This window comes from Sinocyclocheilus rhinocerous, unplaced genomic scaffold (assembly GCF_001515625.1).
Source record: "Sinocyclocheilus rhinocerous isolate Xijiao unplaced genomic scaffold, SAMN03320098_v1.1 scaffold315, whole genome shotgun sequence".
Lineage (NCBI taxonomy): Eukaryota > Metazoa > Chordata > Actinopteri > Cypriniformes > Cyprinidae > Sinocyclocheilus > Sinocyclocheilus rhinocerous.
This window is the reverse complement of record NW_015630423.1, coordinates 1319322-1335034: the sequence shown is the minus strand read 5'-3', so window position 1 is coordinate 1335034 and position 15713 is coordinate 1319322. Positions and strand designations below refer to the sequence as shown.

General features: G+C 40.1%; 2 protein-coding genes across 2 annotated transcripts in view; one reads left to right on the top strand and one right to left on the bottom strand.

Moving 5' to 3' along the window:
* Window positions 1-15713, top strand: part of LOC107740391 (conserved oligomeric Golgi complex subunit 6-like) — a 54012-nt gene that overhangs the window by 1136 nt on the left and 37163 nt on the right. Inside the window, exons 2-4 of the mRNA XM_016552818.1 lie at window positions 1293-1436; window positions 2374-2445; window positions 2654-2712. Coding sequence (XP_016408304.1) covers window positions 1293-1436; window positions 2374-2445; window positions 2654-2712 — 275 coding nt within the window. The remainder of the gene's footprint in view (window positions 1-1292; window positions 1437-2373; window positions 2446-2653; window positions 2713-15713) is intronic.
* LOC107740376 (MAP kinase-interacting serine/threonine-protein kinase 2-like) lies at window positions 13763-15283 on the bottom strand. Its single transcript, XM_016552805.1, has 5 exons — window positions 15177-15283; window positions 14994-15067; window positions 14723-14827; window positions 14293-14348; window positions 13763-14098 (listed from the first exon to the last, which is right to left on the bottom strand). Exons 1-5 carry the CDS (start codon window positions 15200-15202, stop codon window positions 13946-13948), a joined length of 414 nt encoding a protein of 137 aa, XP_016408291.1. The 5' UTR covers window positions 15203-15283; the 3' UTR covers window positions 13763-13945.

Genomic DNA, 15713 nt, shown 5'->3' with positions numbered 1-15713 from the left:
ACACTGGCATTGTAGGCTACTCTCCCAGGAAACAGTCCTTGTCCTCCATAAAATGCGCTGCACACATCTGAATATTTGGGTTGAACTGTTCTGGAACAGTGTTGTAAATACAACTTAACCACTGATTTCTAGTCGTGTCCTCTTTTGGAAGACCAAACAAAGTAGTTTCGCTTTCACAACAAAACACACAGCGTCACACACGGGCTAGAGTGAGGAACAGCCGGTGGGCTGAGTGAGCAGCGGCCGGCAGCCCGTTTTAGGTAGGCGTGGTTGACTCTAAACTTTTATAAAGAATATCTCTTTGGATTTGAGACTTTAGTCTTTGCAACTTTACAGATCTTCTTTATGCACCAAGAGCTTGTAACACTCCAAAGAGAAAGGAAAAATTTAAATCGCATCATATGACCCCTTTACGAATGCGATTAAGACTATGTACACAAACCTTGGCAAGACTTCATCATTAGTGAAGCACATAGACTGTAGCATTGTGGGCGAAAAGTAAACGACGTGGATGAACATACTGAAATTCTTGTACTAGGTATTTATATGGTACTCCAAGGTACTAAAATAAAGAATACTATGGTACTACCATGTTTCATGTCTGAAAAATATTTTTAGTTTGTTTTGTTTTGTTTTTTAATACGTGGAGAAGCATGGTATTATGATGTTTTTTTAGACATGGTACAATGGTAATGTCATGTGTTTTTTTTTTGTTTTTTTTCAAACATAAATCATGGTGCCGTATAATGTAGCCTATGGTAAGGGTCAGTAAGGTTTATTTTTTCTTATTTTTCTTGAGCATCAGATCAGCATATTAGAATTATTTCTGAAGGGTCATATGACACTGTGGACTGGAGTAATGACCGCTGAAAATTCAGCTTTGCCATCACAAGAATAAATTAAAATTTAAACTATAATAAAATAGAAAACAGTTATTTAAAATTGAAATAATGTTTCATGGTATTATTGTTTTTACTGTATCTTTGATGGGATAAATGCAGCTTAAGAGACTTCTTTCAAAAACATTAAAAGAATCTTATCAGCTTTTGAACATTAGTCTATAACGAACAACCAAAGAATTGCCATACCATCGCTGTACTGTACCATTGTACTACTATAGTACATTTATTGGCGAAGGTGTTTGCAGTAATATTATTTTGATTAGAACATGCATTATGCATTTTGTAAATGCAGTTATGTCATCTGATGTTCATAGGCAACATGCAGTTGATGAACAAGCAGCAGTTAAGATCTTGTTGCTTCACTTATTTCCTTTTTTTGTTTCTTTCTAGGAGATGCTGGAAGCGTTGAAATCTCTCTCTGTGTTTTTCACTGAGAACAGTCTGAGAACCAGGAGGAACCTCAGAGGAGACATAGAGAGACGCAGCCTTTCCATAAATGAAGAGTTTGTACGGATATTTAAAGAAGTGAAGGAGGTAAATTCACAGTGACAATTCTATACAGCAGCTCAAAAATTTATAATTAAAAAGCAGTATATATATGTATAATCAAAATCATCCTGTAATATTACATAACATGCCTGTGAGACTTTTTTAAATGATCAAAAACTACTATTATATTTTGAATTAATTTATTTTTAATTTTAGTTGAAGTCTTAATTAATTTTGTTGTGTGTTTTGTAAGTTTTTTTTATATATTTCTATTTAGCTTTCATTTATATTTATTTCAGTTTTAGTAATTTTAGTACTTGTCTACATCTTACAAGGTACATTATATTCAAATTACAACATGTATTTATGCATTTCACTTCTGTACTCTAGCAAACACTGAAAACTATTTGGTTTGGGTTGGCAAGAGTTTTATTTTAAATTAATAGCTTATTTCACTAAGGACACATTCAATTGATCAAAAGTGACAGTAAAGACTTTTACATTGTTACAATAAATGTATATATTTCAAATAAATGATGTTCTTTTGATCACCCTATTCATCAAAGACTCCAGAATTTTTTTTATCAAGAAATAAATAACATTTTACAATATATTAAAATAGAAAATAGACAAGTTGAAGTACTAAAATTACTAAAACTGAAATAAATATAAATGAAAGCTAAAGAGAAATATTTAAAAATCTTATGAAATTACAAAAACACACAACAAAATTAATTAAGACTTTAACTAAAATTCAGATAAAAACTATAAAAATAAACAAATTCAAAATATTAACAAAAGCTATAATAGTATATCAACGATAATAAAATAACGCTGATATGTGACTTTGTAGAATAGCATCTAAATAAATGTGAAGAGGATGCTGTTGAGGTGGTTTACACAATAAACTTTGCATACAACCTCTGTAGCACTAGTGAACTTCTACTGCAATATAGGACTTGAGTGTGTCTTTCTGCTTCAGGAACTAGAGAGCGTTCATGAAGATGTTCAGGCCATGAGCTCCTGCTGTGAAGAAATGACCAACAGGTTGAAGGTAATTATGTATGTTTGCATTTATTTAGCAGATAGCTAAATAGCATATTTCCCTTTTGGAAAATCATAATTTCTTTACTGCAATTATTAGCAGCCTACCAAAGATTATTGACTTAAACGGGATTGAAAAAGATATTTAAATTTATACAGTTGAAGGGCCAACATGCTCTTTTTCCATAACTCAACTTCCATGTTTTGTGTGTCAACAGGCAGCCAAAGAACAAACCCAGGATTTGATTGTGAAAACCAACAAACTTCAGGGAGAGAAGTGAGTCTGATATAATGCTCTAAGGTTTTTGAGTGATATGAGGTTTTCAGAGCTGATCTGCTGATCTGGAGAGTGGGTTTGCTTATGGCATGAATTTAAGCAACATCAAAAGTCCCATTGCTGTTGCACTAAATATCATATGGAATACCACTTGGCCAATTAAATTCGATGAACTAACTGTTACATATATACAAAGCTAAATGTACAGCAAATGAAATGTACACAACATTGTTATTAGTTAATTTTAAAGAAATTCTTAAATTAAAAGATCAATGCATTTTTAAACAAATTTTTAATAAATTTAAATTGTGCAATATCTGTTGTTAACTTTTAATGAGCAAAGCTGGAAATGCCTACAATATTGTGTTGAGCAAAGTAAGTAAACACCATACAGTATGTAAAAAATCTTGTGTGGACATACTGACATTTTGATAAATTGCTGTAATATTAGTGCTGAACTACTTTTTTATTTTTTTACTTTTCGTACTGTTTCCTTTTCTTCATTAATGGGCATATTTTAAAATGTATGAATTAAAACATATACTACCACACACACACACAAATGTACATATATATTACAGTTCAAAAATTTGGGGTCACTTCTTTTAAAATACTGTATACATTTAATATTTAGTAAGGATGCATTAAATTTATCAAAAGGGACTGAACATTTATACATTTATAATGTTACAACATATTTCTATATCAAATCAATGGAGTTTATCACACTGAGAATCTACAATGGCACAAAACCTGTATCCCTGGTAGGCGGAAATTTCTGTTCTAAAACTTTAACCTGATTTTGCTTCTCCGTTTGCGATCAGACTCTGTGCAGTTTTATACGTGTATGTGTAAGTATGTATGATATATGGACCATGTTATTTTAGTGCATTAAAGGGGGTGCTGTGCCCTCTAGGGCTTTGGCCCTAATAATAATCCTTAGGAAAACTATAGGGTCCTGCGCCCTCTAGGCTTTGGGCCCTTATAGTACCAAATCAGCTTATTAGAATGATTTCTGAAGGACCATTACTCCAGTCTTCAGTGTCACATGATTCTTTTAGAAATCATTATCAATGTTGAAAAAGGGTTGTGTTGCTTTTTTGTGGAAGCATTTTTTTTCAGGATATTTTAATGAATATATTTAAATACTAATTTCTATTTTTTAGAGAATTCTTTCCAACTTAAACTTTTAAGCTGTAGTGTATAAAAAAATTAATGTAGCACTGAACTATATATATATTTAAAATTGACATCTAGTTGTTTAATCTGCCCATATTTATTTTGTTGAGTTTACTGCAATATATTGTGGGATTGCATTCTTATGAGAGATACAGTGTTGCAGCCTTAGAAACTGGCTTACAGAGAGGTGTTAGAAGGCAACATAACTTTTGGAACAAATGACAGTCATGCATCTATGATGTCTCGGTAGGTTTTCAACTAGGTTTTCTGATTAGGTTTTAGAACAGAGGTGCAGACTTCAATGAGGTAGGAAACATTGTGGTGACTCAGAACAGCATCTTTTGATTAAGAGATTAACTGAAAGATGGAAGTTCAGAGATTTGAGTTATTAAACAAGTCTGAGATTGGAAGAGGAATTAGTTCTGTTGTTTGAGAACCAAGAGTCCACTGTATCTATGACCTTGTGGAATGGCCCCTGATTTTGGCACCAGAACAGATGCTGACAGCTGTGATGGACAGTTGGCATTTCTACGCTCTATTGCCATCAACCGTGTACTCATCCAGCAGAAAAATTTGACTAAATCCACAGAGTGACACACAAAGGCAGACAGGTGGGAGAGGAGAGAAAGAGACATTGATGAAACTATAATGGGGTCATTTTTCTGGAATGTATTGTAATGGAGCGCTGTCAGGAAATATTTGTCCAGATCAATAAAAATGCTTAGCATTAGTTTTGTGCAATTCCCTGAGGTTTCAAATTCATTCATGTCATGGGGACATGCCATGAAAAACCAAAATTCCCTTCCTCTTTTTCCTGAAATAAGAGTTTGGTCTAATGAATGCAAAATCTTTTTCTTCAAAAAATTGCTTGTTTATGATGCCACAACCATCATGTATTAATTATTGCTGAAATTTGCATAGTAATACCTATTTCACATTCAGCTTGGTCCTCTCAGATCAAGGGTTGTCCAGTTCTGCTCTTGGAGGGCCAATGTCCTGTAGAGTTCCCTATCTGTCGGTCACTATGAGTTATGTCATGACGACATGGGGGTTCACTTGGGAGCCCCAATCCTCTCTGACTTTAAGAGAAAACGCCAATTAAATTTGGCTAGTGGATTTTGCATACCTGAGCCACTCCCCGTGCATACGGGTATAAATAGGTGACAGGTGCATCCACTCTTCAGATTTTTGCTTCAGAGCCGAGTGGATGATAGTGCTTGATCTCCACAAAGCCCTTTACTCATCTGACTGGAAGAAGATGTACCTGGTTGGCGTTACGGTGCAAACAGCGATGTCCCTGTCATCACCGATTCCCCTGGGCACTTCAACTGAAAGTGCAGTTTTTTTAAGAGAAAATCACGGTCGGTTCGCGTCTTTTTAAAGATGCCGTTCCGTCCGTGTTCTCTTGGGTGCGGTCGTTACCTGTCCTCTGTTGACGGACACGATTGTTGTCTTCAGTGTCTGGGCATCCAACACGCTGAAGCTGCGTTCGTGGATGACTCATGCCTTCATAGTGAGAGTATGAGCATGGCTTCACTGCAATCTCACCTCTCTCCTCACAGGGAACGGAGCTGCACCCTCTGTCTCTACCCGTCCTGGTTTCCCTGTCACGAGCAGGGGACCACCAGCTAGAGCTCTGGTAGATCTGAGGGTCACAGTGAGAGCTTCTCCGCCGGGCACGTCCCCGCGGACCTCTCACTTCTGAGTGATTTTGCTGGCCAGGCTCGTGACGGTCCCAGCATTTCATTCGGTGCGCCGCTGGAGGCTCGGATGTCAATCGCGGCATTGGGGGATGGGCTATCGTCCTCTGAGGATGAAGATTCGGCGGGGCTGCCCCCTTTCGGGTGTTGTCGCCACCGCCCAATCAGACCCGGAGCTGACGGCCATGCTTGCCCGGGCAGCCGTGAGCATCGGGCTGGAGGTGAACACACTGCCCAGTCCCGAGCCCTTGCGGCTGGATGATTGGTCTCTCTGGGCAGGGCGTGGCTCACAACTTCTCCTGCTCCTGCCTTTTTTCCTGGAGGTGCATGAGGAGCTGACGAAGTCGTGGACGGACCCTTTTTCAGCCAGAAGCCGCTCGTCTGCCTCCTCCGTCCTCACTACCCTCGACAGCGGGGTGGCGAGGGGGTACATTGACATTCCCCAGGTGGAGAGACCGGTTGCGGTGCTCCTGTGCTGATTTTCGGAACTCATGGTCCTTGCGACAGCCCCTCCCTGGAGCATCCCTCTGAAGAAGGACCTCCTTTCTCAGGGGCTCGGCACCATATGGCACCCGTGTCCAGATCTCTGGGACCTCCACGTGTGGCTCTTGGATGGGACGTGACAGACTTAAGTGATCTGCCACCGGCAGTGGTAAACATGATCACTCAGGCTAGAGCTCCCTCGACGAGGCAAGCCTATGTTCTGAAGTGGAGTCTGTTCATGAACTGGTGTTCTTCTCGCCGAGAAGACCCCCAAAAATGCATGATTGGAGTAGTGCTTTCTTTTCTGCAAGAAAGGTTGGAGCATAGGCTGTCACCCTCCACCATGAAAGTGTATGTGGCTACTATCGCAGCACATCACGATGCAGTGGACGGCCGGTCCCTGGGAAAGCACGATCTCATCGTCAGGTTCCTGAGGGGTGCCAGAAGGTTAAATTCTTCTAGGCCACCCCTGGTGCCCTCCTGGGATCTCTCTACTGTCCTGGCTGGCCTTCAGAGGGATCCTTTTGAGCCGCTGGATTCAGTTGAGCTTAAGTTCCTGTCTGCTAAGACAACGCTCCTGACCGCGCTCACTTCCATCAAGAGGGTCGGGGACCTCCAATCATTTTCGGTGAGCGAAGAGTGCCTTGTGTTCGGGCCGGCCTACTCTCACGTTGTCCTGAGACCCCGGCCTGGATACGTGCCCATGGTTCCCACCACGCCCTTTCGTGATCAGGTGGTGAACCAGCAAGCACTGCCCTCGGAGGAGGCAGATCCAGTCTTGGCGTTGCTGTGTCCTGTAAGAGTGTTGCGCATATACGTGGACCGCACCCGGAGCTTCAGAAGCTCCGAGCAGCTCTTTGTCTGCTACGGAGGTCAGCAGAAAGGGAAGGCTGTCTCCAAGCAGAGGTTGGCCCACTGGATATTGGATGCCATCGCCTTGGCCTACCAATCTCAAGGCGAGCCGTGCCCCCTGGGGATGTGGGCTCACTCCACACGGAGTGTTGCCTCCTCCTATGCACTGGCGCACAGCGCCTCTTTGGCAGACATCTGTAGAGCTGGAGGCTGGGCGACCCCAAACACCTTCGCAAGATTTTAAAGTCTCCACGTTGAGCCGGTTTCTTCCCGTGTGTTGGGTAACAGGTAAGTAGCGGGAAGAGCCGGTCGGTGTCACGCTTGCTGCGCCATTCCTCCTCACCCGGGGATGTGAGCGCCTTTTCCTCCTCCAGTAAGTTCCCCAGTCGGCGAACCCTGGTTGAGTATCCTCCAGCACTCCTGGCAGTCAGACTGGGCAGAGCAGTCTGACGCCAGGCCCAGTATCGTTGTTAGATTGCAGAGTTTCTGGTCAGCCCCTTTACTGGGCTAGGTGTCCATATGGCTTGAATTCCTGCAGGCGATCCCATATGTGTATTCTTCCACGGTAAGGTTTCCCTCTCAGTGAACCCGTGTGTTCCCTTTGACAGACCGCTCTGTCAGTCTCTGCTGGCAGCCGTTCCTCCCTACTCCTAGGTAGGACCTGCCTCAGAGACCCATTCCATATGTAGGACTGCCCCAGGCCTGGGTCAGTTCATATCAGTGTCTCCACATGATACCTCCCTACGGGCAGGATGTGATCTCCATAGCGCCCTTCTCTGGAAGACTCGCTTCCCCTTCGTTACTGCCAAACTGTAAACAACAAACAGGAAAGGCATGAAGCGCCTTTCATGAAGGTCGAAATCCCTTCTCTTAAGAAAAAAATTTCTGTCATAGGAACAGCGGCTTGGCTATCTCCAGCAGCGATGTACTCACCTTTTGGTCCCTGCGGGCACCAAGGTCAGCGAATTTGCGCTGGGGCGTTGGGAAGGTTACGGCCTTTGTGTAGCATTTGTCTGACACGCGGCTGCTTGTCAACATTTGCAGCGCTACAGGGTTGTGACCGGGTTCAGGTTGTGGCGCTTTCCATGGACCCCCTATGTCGTCACGACATAAATCGTAGTGACTGACAGATAGGGAACGTCTCGGTTACGTATGTAACCCTCTTTCCCTGATGGAGGGAATGGAGACGTTATATGTCCATAGCACGGGATTATTGATTTATTGATGAACAGTTCATCAGACACTTAATCTAAACACATAAACCACAGTTTACAGTAATTATTCGGTTACAATGAAACAAAGAAAAATTGTCATGTAATTGCGAAATATGATGTATGGTGTTATATTTCATGATTTAAAGAGGAATGCACAAACCTACTGTATGTATATGTGATAATTCTACAGTCTGGCCACCTTTTTTTAAGCAAAGAAATGCAATATTTCCCATTAATTATTTGAAAGTAGCTGATTTAATTATCTTAAATGAGTCATATACTCTGGGTTTGAGTGCAGTGGTTGGAGATTAATCATAATAAACATGCTGCAACAATAAATACAATAACATTAAAAATAACTTTTAAAAAGTGTATTCCGATTACTCCGACGACAGTAACTTGAGCACATCCTCGTTTATCTCATGACAGTTGTGACACTGGCAGTGCTGACTGTTGCCTTGCTCACATAATGTTGCACATTTAAAATGTAAGATTATGCATATGGTAGGCTTTTGTGTAAGGCTAAATACACAGTTTGAAATCTTGATGTTTATTGTCAAGTTCAACCAAGATAGTATAATTTTATTAAAATTGCTGACTGGCCATTGACAATAATGCAGGCAGAAATTCAACAACCCATATGCCTTAACAATATGCACTTTCATAGAGAAAGTGATTGCACAACTCTGACTGCATAGTTATATCGCATCAGCCTACCACAAGAGAATGTTACACTTCTTTTTTACTTACTTTACTTTTACTTTTACTTTTAGTCATTTAGCAGACGCTTTTATCCAAAGCGACTTACAAATAAGAAAAAGTAATTAAAACTACAAGCTAAAACCCGCGACCGCTTCCGCGGTAAACTAAGCTTCTTTTTAATTAGTTTAACAAAACTCAAATTGAATTCAGCTGGACACACTTTCCTTTTTATCCCAACAAATGGCCAAGCAAAGCGCACGACACTGACAAGGTACGCGATACAGTACGAGACCAAACGCCATTTTTACAGTTGTTATAACTGACGGTCATATCTACTCTAAGAGTTAGGCAGTTAAAAACAATGGCGTGCTTCCCGAATACAGACAAAGTCCCTTTACGGCAAATCATTTTACTCTTAAGGCAAGTCATTTGCACATCTTTGAAACTTCTTTCGGGAAGCTATTTCAGTTATCTAAGTACAGCTAGTCTTTGGATAGGAAAAAAAAAATCTAAATCTCCAAAGCTGTTCACCAAGCCTACTAATTAAATGTCATACTATTTTTCTTATATTTCATGATAGACTATCCAATGTGCTTGTGCAGTCCTAAGCGTGTCTCAGGACACCGACTGTTTCTATAGCAACCAGAGCTTCCATCGGCAGCTGCAGTGACACGATGACTTTACCAATAGCGAATGGTTCTTTTATTTAGAAGGTGGAACTGTTGTATTGTTGTCCCATTCGTAAGTAATATGAGTACACCGTCTTTGTATATCTAAAATCTCTGACACATCACAGATGTCAAGTCTGTTCTTTTACTGATTTCCAGTTATGTTCTTTTACACAGTGCATTTTTTACAGCTTAATACAATAGGAAACAAATAAACACTGTACAGAACAGCATGTGTTTTTACCTTTTTTAAAATTATTAAATAGTGTGATATCATATATCACCTTAATATCGACTATCAAAAAATCTATATTGGTTGACCACTACTTGTGTGTTTTGCAGCACCTCACACATGACACTGATATCTTAAAAAGTAGTTCTCAAAGTAGTATCTACATCTTTGTATTTTCTTTCCACTGCCCTGTGTCTCATATTTTTAAACGCAAAAATGTGTTCTGTATAAATGTCCAGAAACCTTTTTAATTTTGAAGGATGTGGTAATGCGAACTATATCTCCAGCATGTGAATAGTACAGCAGCGAAAAACTGCCCAATTCTCAGGGTCAGCAAGAGAGTGGAAATTGATTATGAAAAACTAAATTGTGACTGTGATTGAATAACATCAGGTGGACTAAAATGCTAAAAAGTGTAGGATGAACTTACTTTACATCTAAAAAATATCTGTTTTAATGCACTGTCCCTATGGAATCACATTCGGTATTCTATGAATATAGGGTGTCCCTCCTCCTTATGTTGTCCTACTGTTCTGTTGGGACATTGCCTGTCTCAGTGACATTTTCATCAGACAGATGGGATTGTGCCTGCTTGTCTGGCTGCTTTTTAACCTTGCCTGACCGTGTCTGTCCCCAGAGGGACAGCTGTGCAAGGGACAGGTCAGGACATGACTTGTCATGCTTTCATAGAGGACAAAAGTAGGATCTCAAATATTAATACACACCTGCTGGTGTGCAGTTTTCTAAATCTGGAGATCACCCTGCCAGATGACCTTTCTGTATCTGATATTAAAAGAGAAAATTGTGTTGCAAAACTTCCTGCAAAAAGAGTTGAGTATTACAACATGCATTAATTTATTAGCTTTTATAGCTCTTCTAACTAAAATAAGTAATTGATGTAGAGGCTGAAGTTTGTGAGAGAAATGATAAATTAATGAAGTTTTGATTCTTTATTCTGCAGTGCTTTGCTGCATATTATGTATAATGTCATCCTGCACACGCCACCAATTTTTGGTTTCTTAAACCTTGCTGTGCCATAACATGATGTTTTTGGTTTTTTTTGTACCAAAGATGTTGGGAGTACTTTGATGTCAGTGGAAATGTGAGTGTCATAGTTTGACTGTTTTTGACTCTTTCATTTAAAATAACTACAAATACCTAATTGTTTGTGATGGCAGACATGAGTTTGCGACAGCAATGAAAGCTTCAACTTAAGGACAAGCAAACAGACCAACACCTGGCAGAATTGTTTTTCCACAACCTTCATCACTCCCTCTCATTGTCACTTCCTCATATCATTTAAGCTTTAGTTGGTGTTGAGAGACATTCTCAGTAAAAGGCAGGAAGTGATCATTCTGAAGGCTGTCACCTGTCTAAAGTCTGAAGTGACATGTGATGCATCAGATGTAATGCCCCAACTAAAGATTTTCCTAGTCAACTATTAGTTCTTCATTTAAGCCATTAGTTCACTAGTTGCACATTTATGATATTAATTTAATGTGCCATCATATTTACGTTCTACGCTTTCAGAGGGCTGTGGGACACAAGCAGGACAGAAACCATCTCTTGTCTAATATGCCAACAACATCCCGATGTTCCAAAGGAAGAAACGTTTAAAAACCCTGAAAAAACTGTGAACATGGGCATGAGTGAAGATTTGAGAAAAGAAATGGTCATAATATTAATGTAAAATAGCATTCAGACACGCATACACACACACAAAATATCTAACTAACTAAATAAATAAGTAAATAAATAAATAAGAACAAAATAATCCAACAAATAAACAAACAAAAAAGGTTCATGCCACCATGTATGGTACTGGGCCAGGGGCAGTGGCACAGCCCTATATAAAAATGAAGAAAACATTTTTCTGTAACATTTTTTGTTTTGTCTAAACCTTGTTTTGTTGTCCTGGTTTCTAAAGGGATAATTTTAAAAGTCATTTGATAAAATAGGGTTTTTAATTTGATGTCCCTTTCTTTGGTAGTGATATTGCTGTAAGTGGAGACTTGCAGTGAAAATTTTGATATCCAGAAGGGCCCGTTATCTGATTGTGCTAATTAAGCTGGGACCTTATTACCAACCCACACAAATGTTCTCTGTCTTTAATACACCCCCATACACAGCAATTAAATGAAAGTCAATAAGTAGGCAAACCTGCTTTATTGTGTTCCGGGCTTCTGCAGATGTTATTCTGGGTTGAGGCATTGATTAATGTCTTCACCACTCATTTTCTGTAATATGTTGTGCTTGATAATCAGTAGGTTTGATTGGAGGAGGCGTTAGCCTGAGGAACAAGTCATGCTTTGGATGGTTCTTTCAGCGTTAACAGATCAGACATCAATAATTCATAACATCATTTATCAGCCGTTTTTCTCTGTGGTAACAAGGTTATTGCGGTGCATCATAAAGCTTACAAACATTATTAAATAAATGTATTGTATAGTGGTGAAACTATCTATCAACTTTGAGCTCAGTATCATTGAGGGTGGCCTTGCTTTCAGTCACCAGACTCAGATGATTGATTTGATTTACTTATCATTTTAATTATTTGTTTACACTGTAAAAAATTGTGGCGTTAAATAACAGTAATTTACTGGCAGCAGGGTTGCCAGTAAGGTACTGTTAATTTACAGCTCTCAACCGTTAATTTACAACTCTTAATTTTTACAGTGTTTTACCGTAATTCTACCATGGAAATTAACTCCGCTCCCATTGCTTCAAACAGTCAGAGTTTAAAAACTAGCATTTTGATGGCCCAAGCGCCAGTCTGTCACTTTAAGACAATATATTGACACACATCGGATTTTCTCCCAACTGTTCTCCTCCACTTAAGACATAAACTGTGTTTAAGTAAATACTCTCCAAGCCGGCCATTTTTACATATTTTTGTGTGTATTTGATCGATTGGACATGCGCCCGAAGCTCAAAGTGTAATTTGATTGTCCGTTTTAGAGCACGCCGCACGCACACATTTCAGCCTGAGGAACAGCGTCTCTTGTTCGGATTGTGCTTTCAACATTTTATTATCAAACATGTCCCGCAATTTAGCAACAGTAAAGACGGCATCTTACAACAATCACCGATTGAGCTGATTCTGACGTTAAGTTTGGGTTTTAGGGAGGAACGAATGCGCACCGCTGTGAAGGGAAAGAAGTTGCGCAATACGAAACGCAGCTAGTTTTTAATAGCTTTACCTCATGTCTTATTTTGTATAATCCTTAGAAGCCAAAATCGAAATAAAAAAAATACAATTAGCTTAATAAACAGCCACAGGCCTAAAGTGTAAGCAGATGTTTGAATGTTTAGTTCTCTCTTCCATCATAATTAAACAGGGCTTTCATGTTGCACGTGCTGAAGCTCCTCCGCATGGGCACGATCTCGCTTCTGAATTGCGAATAGCAAAAATGCATAATTTTTAGACAAATGTTTGAAAAACAGCTGGAGACTCTGGTGAGATAGAATTTGCAAGATAATGTATATATAGCAATAATAAATGTATGTGTCTTTTATTAATTTCTCCAGTACCGATAGCAGAACCGTTAACGTCAGAGCTTATCGATACTCCGGTCTTTCATAATTTAGCCCCGGGACCGATTAAATACCGGGTTTCAGTACCCATCCCTACTAGATACACTAGAACCTTTCACCCTTTAACCATTCAGTCCACAAATAGTCTTTACAACAAGCTGTTGGATCCAACTCGGGTTACCCTGAAAGCCCCATGCTGAGGATTTCTCACTGTCCACCCTGCCATATCACCTGTTCTAGCCTGTCTTGCCCCATTTATTCAAAGCCATGAAGCTGAAGACAGATTTTTGTTTACACACACACACACTAAACTCAAGAGCTTAGAATAATGAAGGCCATTTCAAATATTTTGAAAGAAACAAAAATTGGTTTTAATGTTGTAAGATTGTATGCCACAAGTTAGCAACAAGTTTGTTAAGTCGATGTAGATAAATTAAGAATGGACTCAATACTGCTGCTCCACTATCTCAAAAATTGGGGTCATAAAACCATTCCTTCATCACTGTCTTTAGAATGATTAAATCAGCCAATCAGAATGAGCTACCCTACTGATACCACACAACATCGTCAAATCGCATTAAAGCAGGTCCTCCTGATAAGAAACGACATTGACAATGTGTATATCTTATCCATAGACTTCAAAACAACAGGGAGACGGCCGTTAACAGCTTATGTTCGTTTCTCAGTCAAATGCAATACTTTGTTTAGGGTCACAAAGACACTTACTGGAGTGAGGAGCTCTGGAGTGGAGATGGGTGAACTGTCACTGTTGAGTTTAATTCCACTGCCAAGATCAAAATCGCATATCTTCACAGGCGAAATCTGCAAGAAACACATCAACAGGAAATCAGATGAAAAACCTTTGCTCAGAAATGACTCCATCCACAACTGCTGAGCATGATCGAGCGTTTATAGTCTGCTTGGAAACCTCAAATCATCTGATTAAACTTTTACCACAAATGCAAAGTATAGTCTGAGCTTCTAACTAGGCAAACATGCTGTCGTAAAAGACTCACCCTTTTCTCGTGTTCACACAAGATGTTTTCAGGCTTCAGGTCTCTGTGGGCCATTCCTACAAAAGCGCAAACACAAGTCATGCGTTAGTAGTGTGGTATTCAGGCTAAGTGAGGATTGTCGACTGGGGCAAAGATAGGCGAATGTTTCCAAAACAGCTTGTTGCTAAGTGCTACTAAAATTGGCTTAGCATCCCTTCACCCAACAGTACCGACAGGAATAAAACGTCAGCCCACAACTTCACCTAGAAATCCAGTGCGCATCCCTCAAGCTAGTCGATGAAATATGATCAACTTGACACAATTTCCAACAACCCCCATAACCTCCCCTTCCCCAACTGTCTCCAGAGAAAGCCATCCCCCATGTGTAACACCATCTTCTTATCTCCCTTTTCCAGGCCTAAAGCACTCCTCCCAGTCGGTGTTCTCATACCTTTATTGTGAAGGAAGTCCAGTGCACTCGCAATGTCCTGCACCACAATGCTGGCTTCCTGCTCGCTGAAGTATCTCCTCTTGTGAATGTGGGCCAAGACAGAGCCTTAAAAAAAACAACAACACATTGTTACACATTAAAACCGGGGCACGCGATCTTCACATTCCAATGGCCGGGGTGTCAATTTAATTACTCATGGCTGGTCTTTGGGCCCAGGGGAGACTGGATAATGTTTCTCAAAAGTAACATAACACTACAGAAGCACACGTACCTCCTCTCAGCTTCTCAAACACAAGGTAAAACTTGTCCTCCTCCTCAAAGAACTCCACCAGCTCCAGAATATTTCTGTTGGGTGGACAAAAGACAACATTTTGAGTTAAAACCACATTGCCGCATTAGAATGCACAACATACACATTTTTCATTGCCTGTGAAAAGAATAAAGAATAGGTTACCTGTGCCCCTGACACTGGTACAGCATTTCCACCTCTCTGAAAACACGACTCCTGCTGTGTCCTGGCCTTTTCTCAATGATCTACGAGGTGAAAAAAAATGGCAGGTTAGGATCAAAGCCAAATGAGAAACAACATCCTAAGGTGACAACCGCCCCTTAATTTAAGGGGCCGTTTACACGACAACTTTTTACGCGTTTTGACTGTTCGTTTACACTACAACGGCGTTTTGGGGACTGAAAACGCATATTTTTGAAAACGGCACCGTTATCGTTTCCGTTAGGCCTGGGCGATAAAACGGTATCAATATTTATCGACGGTACACCTTCTTCGATAACGATATAAAAAAATTTCGATATAGTGCACAATATAGGCACGTGCTCTGAGTGACGCAGACAGCACACACAAACATGAACACATGTGACTGCCTGTGATGAGGAGATTGTGAATAAAAAAAATGAATATTAGTCGAATTTAAAATAAACATTTGCATTTGAATGCAAAAATAGTACAATCAAATGTTAGGAGTGCGTCAGGGAG

Bases quoted from the DNA above. Each gene is read 5' to 3' on its own strand.
- LOC107740376 (XM_016552805.1), bottom strand. From the start codon at position 15,202: ATGCTGTACCAGTGTCAGGGGCACAG. The intron at 14,828-14,993 runs GTACGTGTGCTT...GTTTTTTTTAAG, and splicing joins GTTTGAGAAGCTGAGAGGAG to GCTCTGTCTTGGCCCACATT. The intron at 14,349-14,722 runs GTATGAGAACAC...GCGCTTTTGTAG, and splicing joins GGACTTCCTTCACAATAAAG to GAATGGCCCACAGAGACCTG.